Source organism: Bos grunniens, chromosome 2 (assembly GCF_055505025.1).
Source record: "Bos grunniens cultivar Pamir isolate PY7600 chromosome 2, Bosgru_T2T1.0, whole genome shotgun sequence".
Classification (NCBI taxonomy): Eukaryota; Metazoa; Chordata; class Mammalia; order Artiodactyla; family Bovidae; genus Bos; species Bos grunniens.
In genome coordinates, this window is record NC_141166.1 from 8,832,974 (window position 1) to 8,856,404 (window position 23,431).

General features: G+C 39.7%; 1 protein-coding gene across 2 annotated transcripts in view; it reads left to right on the forward strand.

The window, feature by feature from the left end:
- Positions 1-1,369: 1,369 nt before the first annotated feature.
- Positions 1,370-23,431, forward strand: part of CLIC4 (CLIC family member 4) — a 78,442-nt gene continuing 56,380 nt past the window's right edge. Inside the window, exons 1-2 of one of the 2 annotated variants that reach the window (XM_086328623.1) lie at positions 1,370-1,595; positions 20,142-20,225. In XM_086328623.1, the coding sequence (XP_086184749.1) occupies positions 1,524-1,595; positions 20,142-20,225 (156 nt within the window). In that variant the 5' untranslated portion in view covers positions 1,370-1,523. The remainder of the gene's footprint in view (positions 1,596-20,141; positions 20,226-23,431) is intronic. The other variant, XM_086328627.1, reaches the window with a different exon arrangement.

Below are 23,431 nucleotides of genomic sequence, written 5' to 3' on the forward strand. Positions count from 1 at the left end.
AGGCTATGGACTGGGAGAGGGAGGAGCTGCCGGTTTCACTATATTTTCACACATACGTTCACTTTGTTAAAACATTCTGACATGTGCTATGCTCTGAGGATGTGGAGAGATAAACCTCGGTCTGATCCTCTCAGGACTCAGCCTTCAACTTAAGCTAGGAGGTGGGGAGGAGTAGCTGAGTCATGTTACGGAAAGTCGGAAAGTCAGAAGAGGGGACAAGTAACTGTTTCCAGAGGGGATGACACTTGCCCCAGGCATTCATCAGTCGCAAAACCAGACCGGTGCTTACCTCCTGCCTGACTCAAAGTATACAGCCACTGTCCTCAGGGACTTCAAATCCCAGTAGAGTTTTTCCAGTTTGAAGACCACCCGCATTCAAAAGGTCCCGGTGCTTGTTAAAATGGGAATTTCTCCCTTCCCCTCGGGAGGAGAAGCAGAGAATTGGGTAAAGCAGGTCTGGGTGTAGCACCCAGGTGATTCTGATATTTCAGGTTTGCCAGGTGGATGGGGAAAGGAAATCACTTCGGGGAAGAGGAACCCTATGAATGAATGGCTTGAGAGTCCTTCGTAGCCTCGGGCAAAGGCGTTCAGTTCAAGCAAGACCTTAGGCTCTCGGAGGAGAGGGATCACGGTCCGTGCTGTTTATTGCGGGGGGGTGGGGGGTAGGCACACTGTAGGGTCTCATAAATATGTGTTAATACGCTGGCTCCCAAGACAGAAGTGACGGGAGAGTCAAAAGGGAAAACGGAGAAGTCAGAGAGGAAGGATAAAACGGTGCTTCTAAGGGGATGAAAACTTTCTTCGAAGAGGCAGAAGGGAGCTCTGCCTAACTGAGGGTGTTGCGGGGAGGCGACTGCTGAGGTAAAGGGCGACGAGTCCTGGGGGGCTGCAGCAGAGGGGAGAGGGCGGGAGATGCCTTCTTGCTTCTCCAGGCCGGCCGAAGGCTGAGGTCACTTGGCACAGCGCCAGTAGCAGCTGCGAGGACGCGCGCGCACTTCGGCGGGAGGCGGTGTCAGGCGCTGGTTCCCGGGGGACTTTCCCCTCCGCCCCACCTAGGGAGGCGAGGCTCAGAGTCCCGCCCTCCGCTCGCCCAAGCCCTGGCTTCTCTTGGTCCCCACCGGCGCCACGCCCCTGAGCCGAGGTCTAACCGCCTCAGCAGCCTCCAGGGGCCGGAGCCATCCTTCTGCCCCCAACCCCCCACCCCAACTCAACACCCACTTGGCCGAGGCCACGCCCCCGAGCTCCGGCCGCCCACTTTTCCTCTGGAGAGTCGGGAGACTCCGGCCTTTGGCCCCGCCCCCAGCCGAGACCCCGCCTCGGTGCCCCGCCCCCGCGACTTGAAGGGGCCGGGGCTGCGGCCGCCTCAGTCGCGCGCGCGGGGCGTGGGGCGGTGCTGAGGAGACGAGCCTGAGGCGTGGAGGCTGAGGCAAGCTAGACGCCAGGACAGTCCAGGGAGCTGCAGCGCGGCGGGAGCCCGTAGCCAGAGCAGTCCCGGAGCAGAAACAAGCCCAGCCGAACCGGCCATGGCGTTGTCGATGCCGCTGAACGGATTGAAGGAGGAGGACAAAGAGCCCATCATCGAGCTCTTCGTCAAGGTGAGCCCTCGCCGCCGTCCCGTCCTCCCAGAGCCGCCAACTGCCCCCACCCTGCGCCCGCCTGGCCGCGGGGGGCGGCGTCCCCTGGGCGCTCCTCAGCCGCGGCGCCCCCACGCGGCGCAGGGCAAGCGGGCTGGAGCGGAGCTTTGCTCCCGCGCCCCCGGCCCATTGTCTTGGGCCCACCCGCGCCTTCCCGGCGCCGAGGCCGGTCGAGGGAGCCGGGGTGGGACCGGGACCCCAGAAAGCCAGCACTGAGGGGCGGGGAGGCGGGGGCGGGCACCGTATCCAGCCGCGGGGACCCCGGTGGATGCCTCACATCGTCCCGCGTCCGGGTGGGGCGAGCTTCTCCCTCCACCCCCGCCGCCACCCCGGGGCCCCGGAGGCCCCAGTTCCTGGGACCGCGGCGGGGGTGGGTCCTGTCACCCCCCTCTCCCCAAGCCGCCGCCGGGGCGCCCGACCCCACCCCACCGCAGCCCTCGGCTCTCGACCCAAGTCCACTCCCAGCCCGGGAGGCGAAGCCTCAGCCGTCGTGAGCTGATGGACTGAACTTCTTTGAACGCTTTCTGAAAGAGCGTGTCACTCCGGCTGTAGGAAACTGTAACTTTAATTTTCGATTCCGTCTGAAAAAATGTTTTAAAAAGAGTAGACATTCCTGGGCCTCCGGAAAAGACCGAGATTCCCAACTTGGGTTTTCCTGTCCGAGGTATTTTACCACCATCTGGTTTCTTGTTTCTCAAGCGCGAGTGTTTTGTATGATGCAACATTTTGGCTGCTCCCCTCGGTGTTGCTGCCTCGGGAAAGATTATGTGCCCTTTTGTTTTGAAAGAAAAACTGACGAGGAAAGAATTCGTAACTTGCTTGGGCTTTAAAGGGTTGATTTTTCCCCCCCTTCTGGTCTTTTCAGTTTTTATATCCTGGAACTACCATGTTTGTTGACAAGTACTACCTCTAGCCCTTTACTTTTTTTCTTCAGTGTTTTTCGTTTTCGCAAAGGAGAAAGAGAAGTTATGAACATCTGGATCCAACTGCCTCTCTCAAAACTTCTTTAAAATCCTCCAGATTTTCTATCTTAGTCACTTACTTAAGCCAGCTCTCAGATTTAAGCTCTTAGTTGGAGAATTTAACAGATATCCGGAACAATTTTGTTCTTTATTTCCTGAGTTTTTATTTTAAAGTACAGAAGACATTTAGGTGTGTGTTTGAGACATGGAAGGAAGAAATGCTCTGCAAGTGATGGGAACAGTGTTTTGAGATTTTCAGTTATCAGTTTTAGAAGCAGTTGGATTCAGGGAACTGAAACAGCAGACAGGTACAGAACTCGCAGAGTATCTTCAAAGAGTCTCAGTTATGTGTAGTGGCAGATATAGTACTTTGAGATACAGAGAATGTAGGAAGAAATCTGAAATAAGAAAAAGGAAAAAAAAGAAAAAGGAAGAGGCCTGGAAGGCAGTATGGAGAAGGGAGAGGGGTGGGTCAGAGAGAAGTATTCAAAAAATTTCACTGAGCCAGAAATAGGAAGGAATTTCCATAAATTCAAGAACAGTGTGTCTACTGAAAACCTAAAAAACATGTTACTTAAGCATATTACTTCAGAAGTATCATTAAATTTACAGTCAGATAAAGGTGCTATCAGTACTGGCCTTTCAGCATTGTACTGGAGGTCTAGCCAATACAATAAGACAAGAAAAAGAAATAAAGGATGTGAATTATAGGCAAGGAGATCAATGCTTAATGCCCTATTACTATTAATTTAACTCTTCAGTTAGGAGAGAGATGTGGTGCCTTGTTTCCCAGACTTGAGTCACTTGTATACATCCCTTCTTAATTTTCTATATATTTCTTGAATTGGTATTATTTACTAAATCCAGCTCACTTTTTAAAAAGCATAAACACATTGCCCTAAGCAGTAATGCTTGTGAAACTGGATTAGGTGTGGTGGTTATATTTCTTACGTGCATAACTATCTAAATAAATGTTTGTGAGCCATTTAAAAGCATCCTGCTTCTCAACAGTTGTAAGTCTCCGTCACTGGGCTTGGTGGCAAAGAACCAGGTTCAAGTCATAGTTCTGTACTCACCGGCTAGTTTAATCTGGGCAGGTTATTTTCCCTCTCTGAGACTTGTTTTCCTCTTTATGAAGTAAGAGGTGAAATGTTTTCTGCTGCCCCATGATTCTGCATAGGCAAAACTTTGTACTGATATAAATCAGGATAGCTGTTTCAAAGGGGGAAAAGGGGACAGGTAAGTTGTGGTAAAGAGTATTCTTGATTACCAAAATCTATGTGTGGGAAATGCCAGTGGGGAAAATACCCTTGTAAATAAAATTATTTTGAAAGCAGCAAAGGGGTGGAGACTGTGGTTGTCCAGTGTGGTGTGTTAAACACCTGAGTTTGTAGCAGGAAACTGTTACCTACACCTAAAGGAAATGAGTATAAACATGCTGCCTGTTCAGGTAGCATTAAATTTTATGGAAATAGGCTAGGACCTTACGAGCTAGTGTGACTAGACTCACTGCTACATTTTTTCCCCCTTGTTTTTGGAGTTGTCTGTTCATGAGCCCAGTGAATTCTCATTGCCTGTATAACAGCAGTGCTCCATTTTTGTTTACCCCAGCATGTACAGGATGGGGGGGTGCCCTTCCAACAGTAAAAGAGGCCTACAAAGGCAGTCATTCTCAAGAGTTAGGATGCCCTCTTTTTCCTACTCTAAGGGGCTGGTATGGATTTTGATACACTAGCCCTACTTGGGGACCACTGATTAATAGGGTGAAGTTCAAGCCCTTTAGCAAGGTCATAAAGTCTCTTATCTGCTGCCAGGTTTCTAATCCAATTTGTCCACTTACTAATTGTGAGTCCCAGAGCACATTGCTTAAACCTCTCTATGGCTCATCTGCATAGGTGAGATATTAATAGACCAACCTCATGGGATTAAATTAGTTAATAGATATGGTGATAATAAGCTTAGAACAATGCCTAGTTCTAAGATACTAGAAGTAAATAAATAAGTAAATAAATGCTAGTAGTGTGTCATTTTGTATATACTTATTTGTGTATACATCTTCCCTGCTTGAAAGGCAGTAAGTTTCTTGATGGTAAGGTCTGTGTATTGTTCTGAGTGGGTACCTAAGATGGTACCAAATAGTTGGAATGAGATTGTTTCCTTCTTTCTGAGCATTTTGGTGTTGATATATGTGTCTGACATGCTTTGGAATTGATGGCTACTTACTTTTTAGATCCTGATGGTCTGTGTCTCAAACCTCAGTCCTTCATTTGTTCAACTTTGCTTACCCTCCAGCCTCCAAAACTGTGTGGTTTTATCTATTTTCCTTTCCATTTTTGGTACTTCTAGTCTTTTCATGTATCTGCCATATATTTTCCACCAGTATTTCTTCTTTGTTACATTCAGAATTTGAAAACTCAGATTTCTGTATGGGGTAAAAGTAAATACTGTGTTGATCAACAAAATGAGAGAAGATGAGAAGAGTCTGAATCTTTGGATTTTTCCTTTGCTTCTATATGCCTAACTCCTGTTGATTCCCCTGCTGCCCTCTCACCCCTCCCCCTGCTAGAATCTTTGGTATGATGTGATGATGTTTCTGATCTTGGGGAGGAGGATTCCCTTTGCAGAGTTTAATTTTATTGGCTGGAATGTGAAGTTTTTGGTGTTGCCATTTTGAACTGGGACACTCACTATTGGCAGTCATTCCTAAATTGCTAGAATTGGAGTGGTGTAAAAAGTTAATCTGGTGCAGAGTGGCTTAACACACAAGAATAATTGTTTCTTTTGAGGTATTTGGCAGAATTTTTAATGTGCGTGAACCCTGACTGCTTGGAGCCAGACTGCATGGCTTGAATCTGGCTTCTAGAGGTGTGTCAGGGAAGTTTCTTAAGTTCTTAGTAGTACCTCAGTTTCTTGACCTCTAATATTGAGATGATGAGAACAGCACAATTTTATGGGGTTGCTGAGGGGATTAATTGGTGATCTATGTGTATTAATTAGGGTAATCTAAGCTTCTGTAATAAGTACTGTTATCTACCCCAAACAGTGGTTCAAACAAAATGGAAGTTAATTTCCTTTCTCACCTGGCAACCCAGGCAGGGTGTTCTCAGTGTTGACGGCTTTCCTCCTTAGAGTCATTTAGGGACCAATGCGCTTTTCAGCTTCTTTTCCCACCAGCCCCCATGGCATTGTCTTCTTCAGTTGGCAGAGCTAGTGACTGAGAAATCAGCAGTTGGTGAAGAGTATGGAGGAGGCTCATCATAAGGGCACCAGGCTAGAACTTCTACCTGTCACTTCCTTTCCTTCTCCACTGGGGAGAACTATAATCACATGATTTCATCTAACTGCAAGGAATGCTGGGAAATATGATCCAGCTATATATCATCATATGTAAAGTATTAGGAATAGTGCTTGGCACACAGTAGAACAGTGGACACCTATTTTCATTCTTGATAATATATTCTTCTTCTTTTTTTGGCTGTGTTGTATGGCTTCGTAGGATCTTATTTCCCACCAGGGATTAAATCCAGGCTGTCGGCAGTGAAAGTAGAGTCCTAACCACTGGATTTCCAGGGAATTCCCAATAGTGTATTATTCATAAGTACGAGCTTCCTTAATTGGATTCAGGATTTCGTAAATCCTTAAAATTACATCTAAAATTCTATATGAATCTCTTTTTCTGGGAATTAGGAACCATTGTTCTAAAAAGTAGATGGTGGCATTCTGATTGTTGAATATTAATTCGTATAAGAAAGATATAAAAGATAAGTTTGACCTAGATGATCCTTAAAGTCACTTACATCTGATTATCTGTGATTTAAAGCATTTATTGGAATGAAGTAAGTGCCTAAAACTGAGTTAGGTATTATGAGAAATATAAGAAATTATTAAGAATTTTCTATTTTTAGGTTTATAAATTTTATTGGAGAGAAAACAACAATACAGGGTAGTACGTGCTTAACGAGTCAACTGTGGTTCACATTAAGTTGGGCCAGGACAGATGGGTAAAGGCAGAGGAGTAAGCTTCGACTTGACTTTGAAAAAATAGCTATCATAACGGAATTGGGAATAGCCAAGAATGGGAATGTTAGGGGAGTGTGTGTGTGTTTTATAATTTTATTTATTTATTTCGGCTGTGCTAGATCTTCCTTGCTGTGAGGGCTTTTCTCTAGTTGCTGTGCTCGAACTTATTTCGGTGAAGGCTTCTCTTGTTGCAGAGCGCAGGTTCTAGGATATGCAGGCTTCAGTGGTTGCAACTCCCAGCCTCAAGAGCACAGGCTCAATACTCCTGGGATAGGGACTTAATTGCTCTGCATCATGTGGGAACACCCTTGGACCAACCCAAGTCTCCTGCATTGACAGGTGGATTCTTAACCACGGAGCCACCAGGGAAGCCCTGGGAATATTAGTTTTGACATCACTTGTAAACTCATTATGCAGGAAACAGTAGATAGATGATACTTTCAGAAGAAGAAGGAACCAGCAGTGATTCAAACTCTTAGTGCCAGGGAGACCAGTTAGTTAAAAGTTGAGAATGAGGCTTTCAAAACCTAAGTCTGAGTCTCATTGTTTTCCCAACACTTCTCTACTTTTTGGATTGTTGTCTATTCATCAGCTTCTCAGCAGCATTTGGAAAGGTGCAAATGGATTACGGGCAGGCTCGCAAGGCAGGCTTTTTTTTAAACACAGACAAGTGAAATTAATTTTCTATAGGCAGTGATGCTGAGAACTTTGTTTTAACAATTGAACAAAAACTAACCCAACATCAAGACAGTGTTACCTTGGATGAATTGCTTTGACATTTATTTGAGATTTTCAGAGGGGAAAATTCAGGAGATAGAAATGAATGTAAAAATGTGAAGTTAATGGCAACACTATTTTGTTATGTTTTGTCTGAGCTGTTCCTGAAAACTTAACAGTGCTCCTCTTGGCAAAAGCCAAGGTGATAACTTTAAATGTAAAATTTCTGAGAGAAAGGGGCCCCAAATGGGTAACAGATGGGAGGATTCTGAGACAAGGTGACTGAATACATGAAAAGTCTAACATGAAGGAAGGAGATTGGTGGGAAGGATAAATTATGAGGTAGAGGTTAACACGTATACACTACTATATATAAAGTAGATAACCAACAAGGATCTACTCTGTAGCACAGGGACCTATACTCAATATTATGTAATACCATAAAGAAAAAGAATCTGAGAGACTGTGTATAACTGAAGCACTGTGCTGTACACCTGAAACACAACATTCTAAATCAACTATACATCAATTAAAAAAAGTCTAATGGTATGAATAATAATAGGAAAGAGCAATGTGGAAGACCTGGCTGTCACTAAAAGTTAGAGCTGGTTTGGAAGGGTGCTTACAGAGATGCCTGGAAGCCAGTTAAATGATGGTGAGCAAGACTTTCCCATTTCCTGTTTGATCAGCAGTGTGGAACCTCAGTGTTCTTATGTCTCCTGACTAGGAAATTAGTGAGTCCATAAAAGGGAAGTTTGTTAGCCAGGGTGAAGAGTGTGATTAAGGCAGATTTCAGTCAAGTAGGGGAGTGAGTTAAGATGGGTTTGTCCATTTATAGGTTCTTGTAGAAAATGGAAAGGGAGTTTCTGAAGCAAAGTAACATTAAGGTCATGAATGCAAACTGTCCAAGTTTGATTTAATAGAAATCTAAATTTAATTCAGAGATCAGTTTGTGAATTCTTTTGGAAGTTTTAATCCTTTTGTCTTTTTGGTAACTTGACTTTATCCCTCAGTACCAAGAAGTGGTATACAGAATATCAATTAGCCTTATTTGGTTTGTTGTTTTCCTTTATTTAAAACAGAAACCCAGGAAACTATATTAGTGTAAATTGATGAAAATAGCAACTTAATGTAGATAAATGAGACTATATTTTAAAGGTGTGCCAAAGATGGTCTAGGAGTATTTTATATTTTAATATCAATGTAAAGAAGTAGTAATATTAGAGTCAGAGTCAGGTATTGACCCTCAGAGCATATATTTTGTTTTATAGATTTTTTGTTGTTGCTGCTTTGCTTAGAGCTGAAATACATTATGATTCTGGGCAAGAGGTATAACAGTTTTCTTACTTTTTTTGTAATAAAATTATTACTTCCAACTTTACAGGTGAGATAATTTATTTTTATGGAAAGAATTTTTATGGAAAGTTTTCATTATAAGAGAATTATAAAAATGTCAATCATCTGTAATAATTTATTAAATTTTACCATCATGTAGCATAGCTGTTTATTTGTATGTGTGAGAGAAGGAAAAACAATCTGAATAAATATTAGAGACTACAAAAGCAATTAGCTGAAAGTTGAAGTACTTAAGAACTTTTAAGAATATGTGAGTTCTGTGTATGTTTTCCTTAGTTAACAACCTGTTGCTTTATTATGGAGGTAGAGACCAGGTGGTAGATTGCTAGTGTGAAAGTTCATTAAAAGCTAAGGACAACCCAATTAGTCTGTTGTGCTGTGTAGGAAAATGGAAGAGTGGTAGCTGTGGGACCAGACTACATACATAGACTGACTGAGAGAAAAGAAGACAGTTAGGCTTAAATGAACTTTTGGCCTTGAATATACATATGCCCAAGACTTAACTGAAAAATTTGCAGAGGTATAAACTTATGAAGAGTGTGGAGTTTTGTATTATTTGATTTTCTAGGTTACAGAATATATTAGTTAACATGTGAAATGGAAGTCACACTCAGTCGTGTCCGACTCATTGTGACCCCATGGTCTATACAGTCCATGGAATTCTCCTGGCCAGAATACTGGGGTGGGTAGCCTTTCCCTTCGCCAAGGGATCTTCTCAACCCAGGGATCGAACCCAGGTCTCCCGCAGCGCAGGTGGATTCTTTACCAGCTGAGCCACAAGCAAAGCCCAAGAATACTGGAGTGGGTCGCCTATCCTGTCTCCAGCGGATCTTTCCGATCCAGGAGTTGAACTGGGATCTCATGCATTGCAGGTGGAATCTTTACCAACTGAGCTATGAGGGAAGTCGATATTAGTTAACATAGAGATCTAAAATTTTGATTTAGTGTTGAAGGCTTGTTGGTCTTCATTAAATCAAGTAAAAACTAATGCTAGCCATCAATAACATAGACTTTACTGACATTTTTAATTATCAGCAGGACCCTTGATTGCAAAGGTATATAAAAAAAAATGACTCAGCATAAGTGGTATCTGTTTTAGTTTAAATATTGGCCCTAAATTTGAAAAATAATGTCATTTTTCTTCTGCTTCCTAGTGTATTCATCTGTGTGTATTATGCTTTTAAAAAAATGTTTCTTTCTAGTTATAAAACCAACAGTTATTTACTGTAGACAATCTGGAAAACACAGAAAAGCATCATAAAATAAAATTACTTTTGTCCCCCTTTTCTTAAAATGACTGCTGTTGCTATTTTGTTATATGTTCTAATCTTATTCATAAACTTTCATTAATTATTGTGACAGTTTATGTATAATGTTTTAATGTTCTTCATGCAGAATGCTTGGAAGAATGAAAAGTGAAACCCAATCTAAATTGAGTTAAGTGAGTTGGTTTAAAGAAAATTAACTTTATTTAAGTTTTACCAGAGAAACTCATATTGAATTTGGATTTATTTTCCTAATGGCACTAAAAGAACGTTTACCCTGTTTGATCTTTGCAGGAAGAAGGGAAGCTTTTAAGTTGTGAAATCTGCCAACACCTGTAATTGCTCTCAGTATAGATATTGTTTAAGTGGTTTGAAGGTAGGCCCTCCTCTGTGCTCTTTGGGATATCCGTTCTGAAAAGTCTTTTTTTTTTTTTTTTAAGTATTTTCCTCCTCAAGTTCTATCTATTAATAGTAGGCTGAGGTTTGCCCATTTTATAGTTGGAGACATAAGATGCAGTCTTTGTCTAGGAACAGTCAAGCACAGTAAAGGGATCATAATAGAAGCAAACGTTGAATACTTTCCATGCACCAAGTGCTAGAAAGATAAAGGAATAAGAACAGTTTCCTTTGTTTTCAAGGAGCTTGCAAAACAGTTTAATGGACAGGGGGTGAGTAAATGAGCCATGTTTGATGATGACATTTTCCATATAATACAGTGACTTTTTTGTCTCATGTGCTTTTAAAAATCCAGTTGAATTAAGGTCTTAAGACACAATTTATGTGGCAACCTAAATGACAAAATTGACTTAAGAGATGAGTGAGATGTTTATGTTGTATTCTAACAGATGAAGGGTAGTTGGTATTACTGAATCTACCAGGTATTATATATTGCTAGTTTGAAGAAACTTTTATCCTTTTCTTCAATAATTGTGTTATATTCTGTAATTTTGCCTGAAATAAAACTGATACTTTAGTCATAAATTTTAAATGGATCCTACTTTCTCTAGCTGTTTATTGAATTAGATACAAACTCCATGATCTAGCATTTGTAGTCTTTCAGATCATGATCCCAACGTGTTTTCAGTCTTGTCCCCCCACTGCAGCTGCAGATATGTTATGTTCTAGCTGGATTGGTCCTCAGCATGCCCTGTACTTCTCTGCCTTCATGGAAGACTTTTGCTCTTGTTTCTTTCATCTGAAATATGCTAGCCTCTCCCCCTACCTCCAGTTTCTGCCTGCCAGAATAATATTTGTTATTTTTTCAATCAGTCATTTAACAAATACTGCAATACTGTTCTGCTGCTGCTAAGTCACTTCAGTTGTGTCTGACTCTGTGGGACCCCATAGACGGCAGCCCACCAGGCTCCCCTGTCCCTGGGATTCTCCAGGCAAGAACACTGGAGTGGGTTGCCATTGCCTTCTCCAATGCATGAAAGTGAAAAGTGAAAGTGAAGTCCCTCAGTCGTGTCCAACTCTTCACAACCCCATGGACTGCAGCCTACCAGGCTCCTCCGTCCATGGGATTCTCCAGGCAAGAGTACTGGAGTGGGGTGCCATTGCCTTGGACTTGGATACACCAAAGAACATTATGGCATTCATATTCAGTTGAGGGAGGCATGTAGTAAATGTATGTCTACTGGTGATAAGTGCTGTGAAGAAAAATGAAGTGTAGGGAAAGGAGTGTGGAGAATGGTAGGGGTGCTCTTTTTGATTTAACAGGACATTCTATTAAATCTTTAGCTCTGCAGAAAATAGCAAATACAGAGGCGAGGGCAAAAGCAGAGACTAAGTAGTGGCTGTCTATAATTCAGGCAAGAAATGATGGTGGCTTGGGCTAAGGTGAGAAGTAGTCTAATCTGGATATATTTCTAAGATGGAGATCACAGGATTTCCTGATGGATTGGATGTGGAATTTGAGAGAAGGAGAAGATGATACCGAGATTTTTTTTCTTAACAACTAGAATATTAGCCAGGATGGGAAATGCTTTGGGAAGGGCTAGTTCTGATGGAGAGATCAGGAGTTTTGTTTTTGATATGTTAAATTTAAATATTTTAAGACCTCATAGAACCTGTTGTCTAGTGAAAGAGGCTTCTGTTAAAGAAATACACAGATATGATATATAATTACATTAAGGACAAGAACAGGGTATCTAAAGAAAGAATGACAGGAAACCAATTTAGATGGAAGCTTAATGGGAGCTTCTCTGAGAAAACTACTTATAGGGTGAATAGTAATTAGGGGAAGAATGAGAGGAAGATCATTCCAGGCTGGAGGAATTAGCATATGTAAAGGCTGGAGATACTCAGTGGAGGTATTCAACACACTGAGGCTGTGTTTGGAATAGAGAGAACAAGACTGAGGTGCAGAGTGAGAAACAGGCCACATCATGGCAGTCCTTGTGTGTCATGTGAGTTTCATCCTTAGTAAAACGGCAGTGTCATGATTTAATCTGCATTCTAGGATGAGTAGTCTAGCCATTCTGTGGCAAGAGTGGAAACAGGGAACACTACTTGTAGGCTGTTGTGATGGACAAAGATGGTGGTAGTAGTGGCTTGAATTGGCTTGAATTAGGATGGTGATGGAGAGAAGAGAATGGATTTGAGATAAATTTTGGAAGTGGAGTACATAAGAAGATGCTGAAGAAGGAGTTCTATGAGATGAGCGGGGCATCTTGGTAGAATCACTGGTTGATAGTGGTGCCTTTTATGAGAAGGAGAAGGAGCAGTGTTCAGGTTTTGACTTGTTGAGTTTGAGATGACCGAGATGTCAAGCGGATATTTCTAGTAGAAAGTTGGATGTACAGACCCAGTACTCGGAAAGAAGTCTCAGGAGGGTAGGGAAATTGTGTGTGTGTGTGTGTGTGTGTACATACTTTATGTGGTATTTAAAGTGTGTGAGATCATTCTGGAAATGAGTGAAAAATAGGAAAATGCTCAGGACCAAATTCCTGGGAGCTCACAACACTGAGGGGTTGTGTAATAAAGAATCTGGAAAAGGGAAAGTAGGAGGAGTTGCAATCAAGCAACAGTGGAAAGAGGAAAACTATAAGAGCAAGGTACCAAGGAAACTGGAAATTTTTGAGGAGGGAGCGATTGGTTGTGTCAAGTAAAAGTTGAGTGTTCTATTTGCTTTATCAGCCTGAAAGTCATGGGTAACCATAGTAGTAACGGCTTTGGTGGAGAGGTGGTGGGGAAGCTATAACTGAGCTAGAAGAGTTTAGAGGAAGCGAGAGAGTGGGCTCAGTGAGTAAGTGAAGCCAAACTAACAAGAACCTTGGCTGTGTCAAAGAGACAAGTTGGTAGGTAGAAGGGGATACACGTCAAGGGAAGGGTTTTAAGTTCAGCTGTAAGAGCTATAATGTAGGAAGGAAAACTTACAACATCATCTTAGAAGTGAAAATAGTTCTCGTGAGAATCATGATAATTCACTGATTGGGATGCCTTTTTACTACAAGGAAGATCTGATTTGTAGATTTTAAAGAACAGATGCTTAATCTCACTGACTTAATTTTTCTGTTACATTTTCCAAATGCGTGAGATAGAAATGTAGAAGAGTATTTCATACTTAACTGAACTAATATAAATATTTATGAGGTGCTTTCTATGTGCCAGGCACCACTGTTCACTGCATTATGTCTATTAACTCGTTTGATTCTTCTTCAATAAAATATTTGCTGAAAGAACATACAGAAGCTTTTTTTTTTTCCTCTGTTCCCTTGAATAGAGTTGATTCCAGAGGAGACTGGGGGGAAAAGAAGAAATAAAAAATCACATTACTGGGGAAAAGCAGATGCCTATTAAGTTCACAGAAATCTTCATATAGAGAAGCCAGAGAAATAGGCTGAGAGTATAGTGCACATCATGGGGCTCAATTCATATTTGCAGTTTTGATTTAGTACCTCAAAATTGTTGTTACTTTAGATTGAAACGAACAGTTACCTTTTTTTCCTGGCAAAATAAAAAATTGCAGGGAGAGGCCTTGGCTGTGTTCTGGCCCTGAGTTTGTGGTTTAACAGCCGCTGGGATGAAGAGCTGCTGTCATTGTCCTGATGACTCAGCAGGGACCCCATGCTAGACTGTAGCGTTGCCTCTGTGTTACTTGCAAAAGTTCTTTCTATCCTGGGTAGTAGTTGAGATTCCAGACCCCAACGTCAGAGTCAGAAAGTGATTGTTGACTTGAAGTATCATTTGTATTCCCTCTGTGGGCACTGAAATAGTCTATTTCAGAGTTGAAGATCATTAGGATTAATATTTCAAGTAAGGTAATTGAAGTGTCATTTGGAAGAATTTGCTGCTACAGGGTAGTGGTTAAGAGCCTAAGGCTCTGAAGCCATGTAGACTGTTTTAATCTTAGTTCCGCCTTTCTTCTGCCTGAGTGTCTCCACTGCGTAACAGTGTTTACTTCTTGGGTTTTGTGAAAAGTAAAAGAGTTAATATAAGAAAAGCATTTAGTGTCTGACACAGTTAACAATGTTTGCTTATTATCCCATGGACCTTTGGGAATGCTGAGTTAAGCCTGCCTGTGGTTACTTTATATGTTTAACATATCTGGTTTCAACCACCAGGATGTTACTATGAGAAGCATCTGCCAAGCTGTCATAGGTGGGGAGTTTTCTATTCTTTATCAAAAGACCAGGTTTAGTACAAAAAAAGATTAGTTCTGAACTTATTCCTGAATTTAACTTCAGTGAACCATGATCCTGTTGACACTTATTAGGTAACCAAAGGACAGTCAGGTGGACTCTGCCATCTTAGAACATCTGCCTCAGCAGCTCTTTCTGGACTTGGAGCTAAAGCTGAGAATCCATTATTATCAAGAGTGTTTTTCTTATTTTTTTATTTCTTCTTTATCTTTCTTTTCTTTTTGTGACAGCATAAAAAAAATAGAGATAATCTAAAACATATAGGATCTAGTGGTTCTGTAGAAGTACGTTAAAATTATGGCTCTTGGTGTATATGTGTGTGTATACATATATATGTGTGTGTGTGTGTTGCTCAGTCATGTCCAACTCTTTGCGACCCCATGGACAGTAGCCTGCCAGGCTCCTCTGTCCATGGAATTCTCCAGGCAAGAATACTGGAGTGGGTTGCCATTTTCTTCTCCAGAGGATCTTCCAAACCGAGGGATCAAACCTCATGCATTGCAGGCAGATTCTTTACCATCTGAGCCCCCAGGGAATCCTATATATTACATATATATATATATATATATATATATTTTTTTTTTTTTTCCCATTTAGCTCCCTGTGGTACTAAATTTTGGAGAAGGAAATGGCAGCCCACTCCAGTGTTCTTGCCTGGAGAATCCCAGGGACGGGGGAGCCTGGTGGGCTGCCATCTATGGGGTTGCACAGAGTCAGACACGACTGAAGCGACTTTGCAGCAACTTAGCAGCAGCTACTAAATTTCACTGTTCCTTGATTTTTATGGTAAACTTTGGCATGAATATAATTGATACATGATGTAAGGATCATAAAGTGACTTTGAAATACTTATTTTATAATGTTATAAGCTTCTTGAAACTACTTGATTTATTCCTATGCAAGACAGAGTACACTGGTACATGAAAATGAACAGTAGGTTTTTGTTTTCCTAACAATAGTCATAAGATGATAGATCGCTTTGAGTGCTTGCTGCGGTTCATGCACAGTGTGCCAGGCCCTGTAACTGTGTTAGGGAATTTAATCTTCATATAAACTCAGAAATAAGAACTATCAATACTGTTTAACACAATGAGGTTTAGTTCATTTCTTGTGTATAGTAAGAAATGAACCATTACAGGCCTGGTAAGTAGCAGTACTGGAATTTGTACCAGGCTCTTTGTAATTCAGAGAGGCTGCCTCTTAACCACTAAGAGCTTTTTTATTTGTTTGTATTCTTTTTCTGTATTTGAAACTTGAATTTTTAACTAAGTTTTGTTTTCACTATTCACTATTTTCAGTCACCCTGAAATATAAAAAAGAAAGAATTCAGAGAATGTTTAAGAATATTTCTAAAACACTAACCCATGGACTTGGATGGTTTTTAAATGAGTTTGGTGCTTCCAATTCTCTTGGTTAAATTTGAAGGAAGCTATAAATTTTCCATTATTTCATCTCTTTGCATTTTGGGGGCCTGGTTAATTAGTATTTTTAAAAGTACTTGAAGGGTTTATTGATAATCTTGTTGAGGAACTTGAACATCACATATTTGATTTAAGGATTGTTTTCCAAGTTAAAAGTTTCAGACAGTCCCAAGTTTAACAGAAATCACATACTAAATTGTTAGTTTTCCTGTGTTTTTTTTTTTTTTTTTGACCTCTCCCTTCAGAGGAGCCTGCACTAATCTTTTCATTGTTGATAGAAAAAAAGCAAGGAAGTTTCTTTTTGTGGCGAAAGGAAATGGCTGTTAGTCCAGGACTTTATCCATATTAGGTATAAACTAAATATAGATGTGTAATCCAGGAGTGAAGTCACATCTATAAAGTTTCTTAAGCAGAGCCAATGACATCAGTTAGTGCTTTTGGATCTGGGTTTTTTTTCTTTAAATTTTTGTTGTTGTTGGACTTTTGGTTCACTAAAAGGTTACCAAACTTATTAGTTCTATGATCTGCCTTCCATGTCCCTTGAATTTTTTAATAAGGAATCTTTCTTTAAGCAAACATAAATAAAAAAATTCTGCTTTGTCTGTAAGGAATAGTTGCTTATGCTTTTTTTTTTTAATGGCTGCACTGCACAGCTTGCTGGACCTCTGTTCCCTGACCAAGGATTGAACCCTGGTAGTGAAAGCCCAAAATCCTAACCACTAGGTCACCAGGAAACTCCTGCTTACGCTTCTTTTTGAGGGGAGGTAATAAATATGTTAGTTTCTTTAGTTTCTTGACCCTATTGTTATTTTCCTATCTCTGTGTTTTTTTTTTTTAAACTTAGTTGCACCCTTAAGTCTTCTTTACACATATTTGTACTACACGGCTAGACTCGAGTCTTGTGTAAGAAATGTGTTTTACTTAGCATCTTCTTGGTTTAAGTCAGATCTCATTGTGGCCAAGTGGTAACAGGATTCTTCTGATTAGTTAGTTAGTACAAATACTGTAGCAGAACAGAATGAAGGAATAAATTTCCTGTTTCTGGCCAAAAGCACAAATGAGGACTTTTAAAAGACCCCCCAAAGAATTCTTATAAATGTAGCTTTTATGCTTCTTCTCAGAGCCCTTTGCAAGCATGCTGGCACATTCAGGCACTTAGCACTGTTCAGTGCAGCTGAAGAGAATGATCTACCTTATGGCATATCATCATTATAAATATTTTAAAATACAAACTAACTGTAAAAAATTTTATCTTAATGTGCCTCAGGGTTTTAGTTCATGAAACCAGTGCCCTCCAAGATTTAAGTTGAAATATCTTGTGAATCTGTTTCTGACTTGGTTACTCCCTCAGCGAAGCTAATCCTTTCCACTATCCGTCTGGAGCACTATGTGTATTTGCATATTCTGCCACTCATTGAGTCATTTTTCTTCATATCTTTGTTCCAGTTAGAATGTGAATTCCATGAGATCAGCGATCAAGGATTATTTTCTTCATCTTTTGTATCTCCTAACACAAATCTTGTTACATAGGAGATAACTCATTGATTCAGTAAATATCTATTAATGTTTTGGGACAAATTGGTATGTGTAGTCTGGGGATGGAAGCATATAAGAGAGTATTAAGCCTATTTCTGGTATTGTATTCTATATTACCTCATAGTAAAATACCAGAAATAAAAATAGTGTTCAGTTATTGAACTTGAGACTTGTAATTAGGGTTTTATGACTAAGCTGTTCACTAGATAGATAGCTGTTATTCTAAACTTAATAATAGATTGGTTTAGAGGGTGAGAATCTTCAAATTATATAACTGGAAGATCAGGTTTAAGTTGTTTTCATCTGTAAATCAGGTGTGGTTTCTTAGAAATGATGACCACTCTAGCTCAGATTTATGTTATGTACCCAAAGTAGACTTAGTCTTGAGTATTTGGGTCTAGACAGAAAGTTGAGACCTGAGATTTCAAAATCAGGTCCAGATAATTAAATTTTCATAATTGGAAGCAGTTTATTAGAAAACAGATATAAATGGAGCCAATAAAATTTCTTAGTGATAATGGGGGCAGTTTGCCAGAGAAGTGAAAAATATTTCAGGAGTAACTTATTTGACCAGAAAGAATATATTGTATTTTTCAAATAAACTACCTGGAAGATAATGGGAAGATTTTGTTGTGTCTAAAAAAAAAAAATATATATATATATATAGAACTATTTTAAGTTCTATAGAACTGAGTTCTATAGTTCTTGTACTATAGTACAAGAAAGAACTATAGTACAAAAAGAACTATATTGTCTTTATAGTATTTAAGGAACCCATGCATTAAAATGGTAAGTAACTTTTCATACCTGCAATATGTTGTTGAATATATAGTTTTAAAAGAAAAACTTATTTTGTAATATATTTTAATGAAAAATTTAAACATAATCAGAATAAAATACCAGAGAAAGATTAATTCGTTCATGTGTTCATTGTGTGCCAATATTGTATAGTAAAATATTCTTTAGCATTTTTGTGACTGCAGTTTTGCATTGCTCATTATCACTATTAATCCTCTGTTCCTAGTCATTCAGAGGTCCAAAATTTAGCTCTTAAACAATCCTGTAGTGTAGTGAGCACTTGAAAAGGTGCTCAGCATCTCGAGTGATTAGAGAAATGCACATCAGAACTACAGTCAGGTATCACTTCACACTGGTCAGGATGGCTATCATCCAAAAGTCTCCAAATAATAAATGCTGGACAGGGTGTAGGGAAAAAGGAGCCCTTGTACACTATTGGTGGGACTGTAAATTGGTATAGCCACTATGGAAAGCAGTATGGAGTTTCCTTAAACTAAGGAAACTTAGTTTAAACTAGTTTCCTTAAACTAAGGAAACTTAAGGAAACTTAGTTTCCTTAAACTAAGAATTGATCTACCATATGATCCACCAATCCTACTCCTGGGCATATATCTGAAAAAGATGAAAACTCTAATTTGAAAAGATACATGTACCCCTAATAGCACTATTTACACTAGCCAAGACATGGAGGCAACCTAAATGTCCATTGACAGATAAATGGATAAAGAAGATGTGGTACATACATATAATGGAATATTCCTCAGCCATATAAAACAATGAAATAATGGCATTTTTAGCAACATGGATGGACCTAGAGATTATCATACTAAGTAAGTTAGAGAAAGACAAATATTCTATGTTATGACTTTATGTAAAATCTAAAAAAATAGAATCAATGAATCTATATATGAAGCAGAAACAGATTGATAGACATAGAAAACAAATTTATAGTTACCAAAGGGGAAAGGGAAGGGTGGAGTATGGAATAAACATATGTACACTACTGTATATAAAATAGTTAAGCAACAAAGATTTACTGTATAGCAAAGGGAACTATGGTCTTCCCTGGTGGTTCAGATCATAGAGAATCTACCTGCAATGCAGGAGACCTGGGTTTGATCCCTGGGTCAGGAAGATCCTCTGGAGAATGAAATGGCAACCTACTCCAGTATTCTTGCCTGGGGAATCTCATGGACAGAAGAGCCTGGTGGGCTACAGTCTGTGGGGTTGTAAGAGTTGACATGACTTCGTGACTAAAACTACCACCATCACAGGGAGTATAGTATAGTATAGTAAATATAGTAAATATTCAATATCTTGTAATAACTTGTAATAGAAAATAATCTGAAATATATATATACACACACACATAACTGAATTACTTTGCTGTGTACCTTGAAAAGTGAAAGTGAAAGTCAGTCACTTAGTTGTGTCTGACTCTTTGTGACCCCATGGACTGTAGCCTACCAGGCTCCTCTGTCCATGGAATTCTCCAGGCAAGAGTGCTGGAGTGGGTTGCTATTTCCTTCTCCAGGGGTGTGTATACCTTAAACTAATACAAAATTGTAAATCAACTGTATTTCAATTTTAAAAAAGGCAAAAATAAATAAATAGGTCAAGAAAAAAAATACCCCGTGCTGTAATGTGTATTTTTATAGCCAATTTTCTGTGCATAACCATATCATGTAATTGTTTTTAAAGACCCTCACCTATCTCATTTATCCTCTGAATTCATTTTCCTTTATTTATGTAAAGGAAATTTACATAAATTTACATTTATGTCTCTTAGATTCTTTGTGCTCACTTGTGTCCAACTCTTTGCAACCCCATAGACTGTAGCCCACCAGGCTCCTCTGTCCATGGAATTTTCCAGGTAAGAATACTGGAGTGGGTTGCCATTTCCTACTCCAGGGTAGGTTCTTTACAAAGGAAGAAATTTTTGACTCTACTGCTGAATGCTTGATGGAATTTCTAGTTAAAATCGCTTGGTCTTGGAACATGTTGATAAAGAGAAATAGCTCTTACCTACTATAGTTAGATAGTTGCTGTAAGCACAGACTGGGGAGGGAGGAGTATTTTTTTTTTTAACACTCAATTGTTTTCTTCCTCTCCTAGGATTCTTTCTGTATATTTTTAAACTACCTTTAGGGATTTTGACTTGCATTAGAATTTCACTCATACCTCTAACATATTTGTCTTCAGCTGATAAGCAAAGGAGCACTCTGACAGTTAGTGAATTTATCTTTGGTTAGAAGATGTTCAAAGAACAAGGCTTAGGCAGTGACAAAGTTTGAGTTACATTTTTTCTATGTGGCCAGAATGAGAATATCTAACTGTAAAGGGGATGTTTCTTTTTAAAAATAATATAATCATGCCTTAATATAATAAACATTAATTAATTTAAATGAAATTAACTCATTTAAATGTCAGACATTCAAATTCTGTATAGTTTTATCTGAAAATGCCTTGATTCACCTCCATTCCAAGATATTTTTTCCTGGATGTAAGGTTTGGGGGTGATTTTTGTTGTTTTTGTTGTTATTGTTGTTATTTCAGTATTTTAAAAATGTGATTCTGTGTTTTCTGGCCTCCATTATTTCTGATGAGAATTCAGATGTCATTCAAATCATTATTCCTTTGTTTGCAGTGTGTATGTGTGTGTTTGTTCTGGTTCCTTTTAGGATTTTCTTTTTTTTCCTTCACTTTCTAGCATTTTAATTATGATCTACCTAGGTATGGCTTTCTTTATGTTACTTCTACTTGATGTTAAACTTCTTGAATCTGTAAATTTGTCTTAATTTGGGCAAACTTTGGCTGTTATTTCTTGAAATTTTTTTGCCTCATTCTTTCCTCTACTTCTGAGATTCTAATTAAACATACAGACCTTTTGATATTTTCATGGGTCTTTGAGGTTCTCTTAGTTTTTTTTCACTTATTTTCTTCTGTTCTTCAGATTGAGTAGTTTCTTGCATCTGTCTTCACATTCATAGATTCTTTTCTCTCTATTCTACTGTTAAACCCATCTTGTGGTTTTTAAATTTTTTCAGATACTGTATTTTTTAGTTCTAGAATTTACTTTTTATTCTTTTTTTGTGGTCTCCTTTCTTTACTGAGAATTTTCTACCTTTCTTTATCATGAGCTTATTTTCCTTTGTCTTTGAACATAGTTATAATAACTGCTTCAGAAATTCTTGTCTAGGGACTTTGCTGGTAGTCCAGTGTCTAAGACTTCATGCTCCCAAAGCAGAGGGCCTGGGTGCGCTCTCTGATCAGAGAACTAGATCCTGCATGCTCCAGCTAAAGATTCCACATGCTGCAATGAAGATCAAAGATACCACATGCTGCACCTAAGACTCGGTGCAGCCAAATAAATAATATTAAAGAAAAAAATCCTTGTCTGTAAAATACAGCATCTGGGTCAGTTTACCATGTGTCTCCTTGATTATTTTTTCTCTTGAGAACAGTTCATGTTTTCTCATGTTTTTATAGGGAATCATTTGGATTGTATTCTGTATATTGTGAATAATAAATTATAGAAAATTTGGATTTTGTTATATTCTTCAGAAGAGTATTTTTTTCTTCCTTTTTTTTTTTTTTCCAGGCTGGTAGTTTACTCAGCTGAACTCAGATGTCTCTTGAAGTGAAGGCAGCTCATATTTCAATTCAGTTCTTTTAGCTGGCCTACTTGGAATCTGCCCTATGCATGTGTATGCCAGGGATCAGCCAGAGATCTACACAGAGTTTTGTGCAGATTTTAGGACTCCCTCCCACTAGTTCTCTTTTTTGTGATGTTCGACGTTATTTTCCATTGGTTATGGTTTCCCTGAATCGCTGAACTCTGTTCTTCAGTTCTTCAAGCCAGCAGGACTGTGAATTGTTCATTGGAATTTTAGCTGCCCTGCATAGCACAAGGTTAAAAGATAAAAATTGGAGAAACTTGTCCAGTGCATTTTCCTCCTGGGTATCAGCTCCCCTCCAGCATATGTTGCTTTTGTTCATTCTGCAGTGTAGTTCACTGCAAGTGGTCGTTTCTGTCTCGGTGTTATCATTGTTATGGGTGCAGAGAGTTGATCTTAGGGAACTACAGTTCAGTTCAGTTCAGTTGCTCAGTTGTGTCCAACTCTTTGCAACCCCATGAACTGCAGCACGCCAGGCCTCCCTTTGCATCACCAACTCACGGAGTCCACCCAAACCCATGTCCATTGAGTCGGTGATGCCATCCAACCATCTCATCCTCTGTCGTCCCCTTCTCCTCCTGCCCTCCCTCAGTCTTTCCCAGCATCAGGGTCTTTTCAAATGAGTCAGCTCTTTGCATCAGGTGGCCAGAGTATTGGAGTTTCAGCTTCAGCATCAGTCCTTCCAATGAACATTATTGATCCCCTTTAGAATGGACTGGTTGGGTCTCCTTGCAGTCTAAGGGACTCTCAAAAATCTTCTCCAACACCACAGTTCAAAAGCATCAATTCTTTGGCGCTCAGCTTCCTTTAAAGTCCAACTCTCACATCCATAACATGACTACTGGAAAAACCATAGCCTCGACTAGATGGACCTTTGGTGACAAAGTAATGTCTCTGCTTTTTAATATGCCGTCTAGGTTGGTCATAACTTTCCTTCCAAGGAGTAAGCATCTTTTAATTTTATGGCTGCAGTCACCATCTGCAGTGATTTTGGAGCCCAGAAAAATAAAGTCAGCCACTGTGTCCACTGTTTCCCATCTATTTGCCATGAAGTGATGGGACCAGATGCCATGATCTTAGTGTTCTGAATGTTGAGCTTTAAGCTAACTTTTGCACTCTCCTCTTTCACTTTCGTCGAGGCTTTTTAGTTCCTCTTCACTTTCTGCCATAAGGGTGGTGTCATCTGCATATCTGAGGTTATTGATATTTCTCCTGGCAATCTTGAGTCCAGCTTGTGCTTCATCCAGCCCAGCGAACTACTGGGTCATACTAAATGCCTCAAATTGTTTTTTTAAAGCTAACTTTATAATTTAGGAATAGTTTTAGATTATAGAAAATTTGCAAAAATAGTGTAGCGTTCTAATTGGTTTTATTTGTTTTTAAAACTTATTTATTCTGTCAC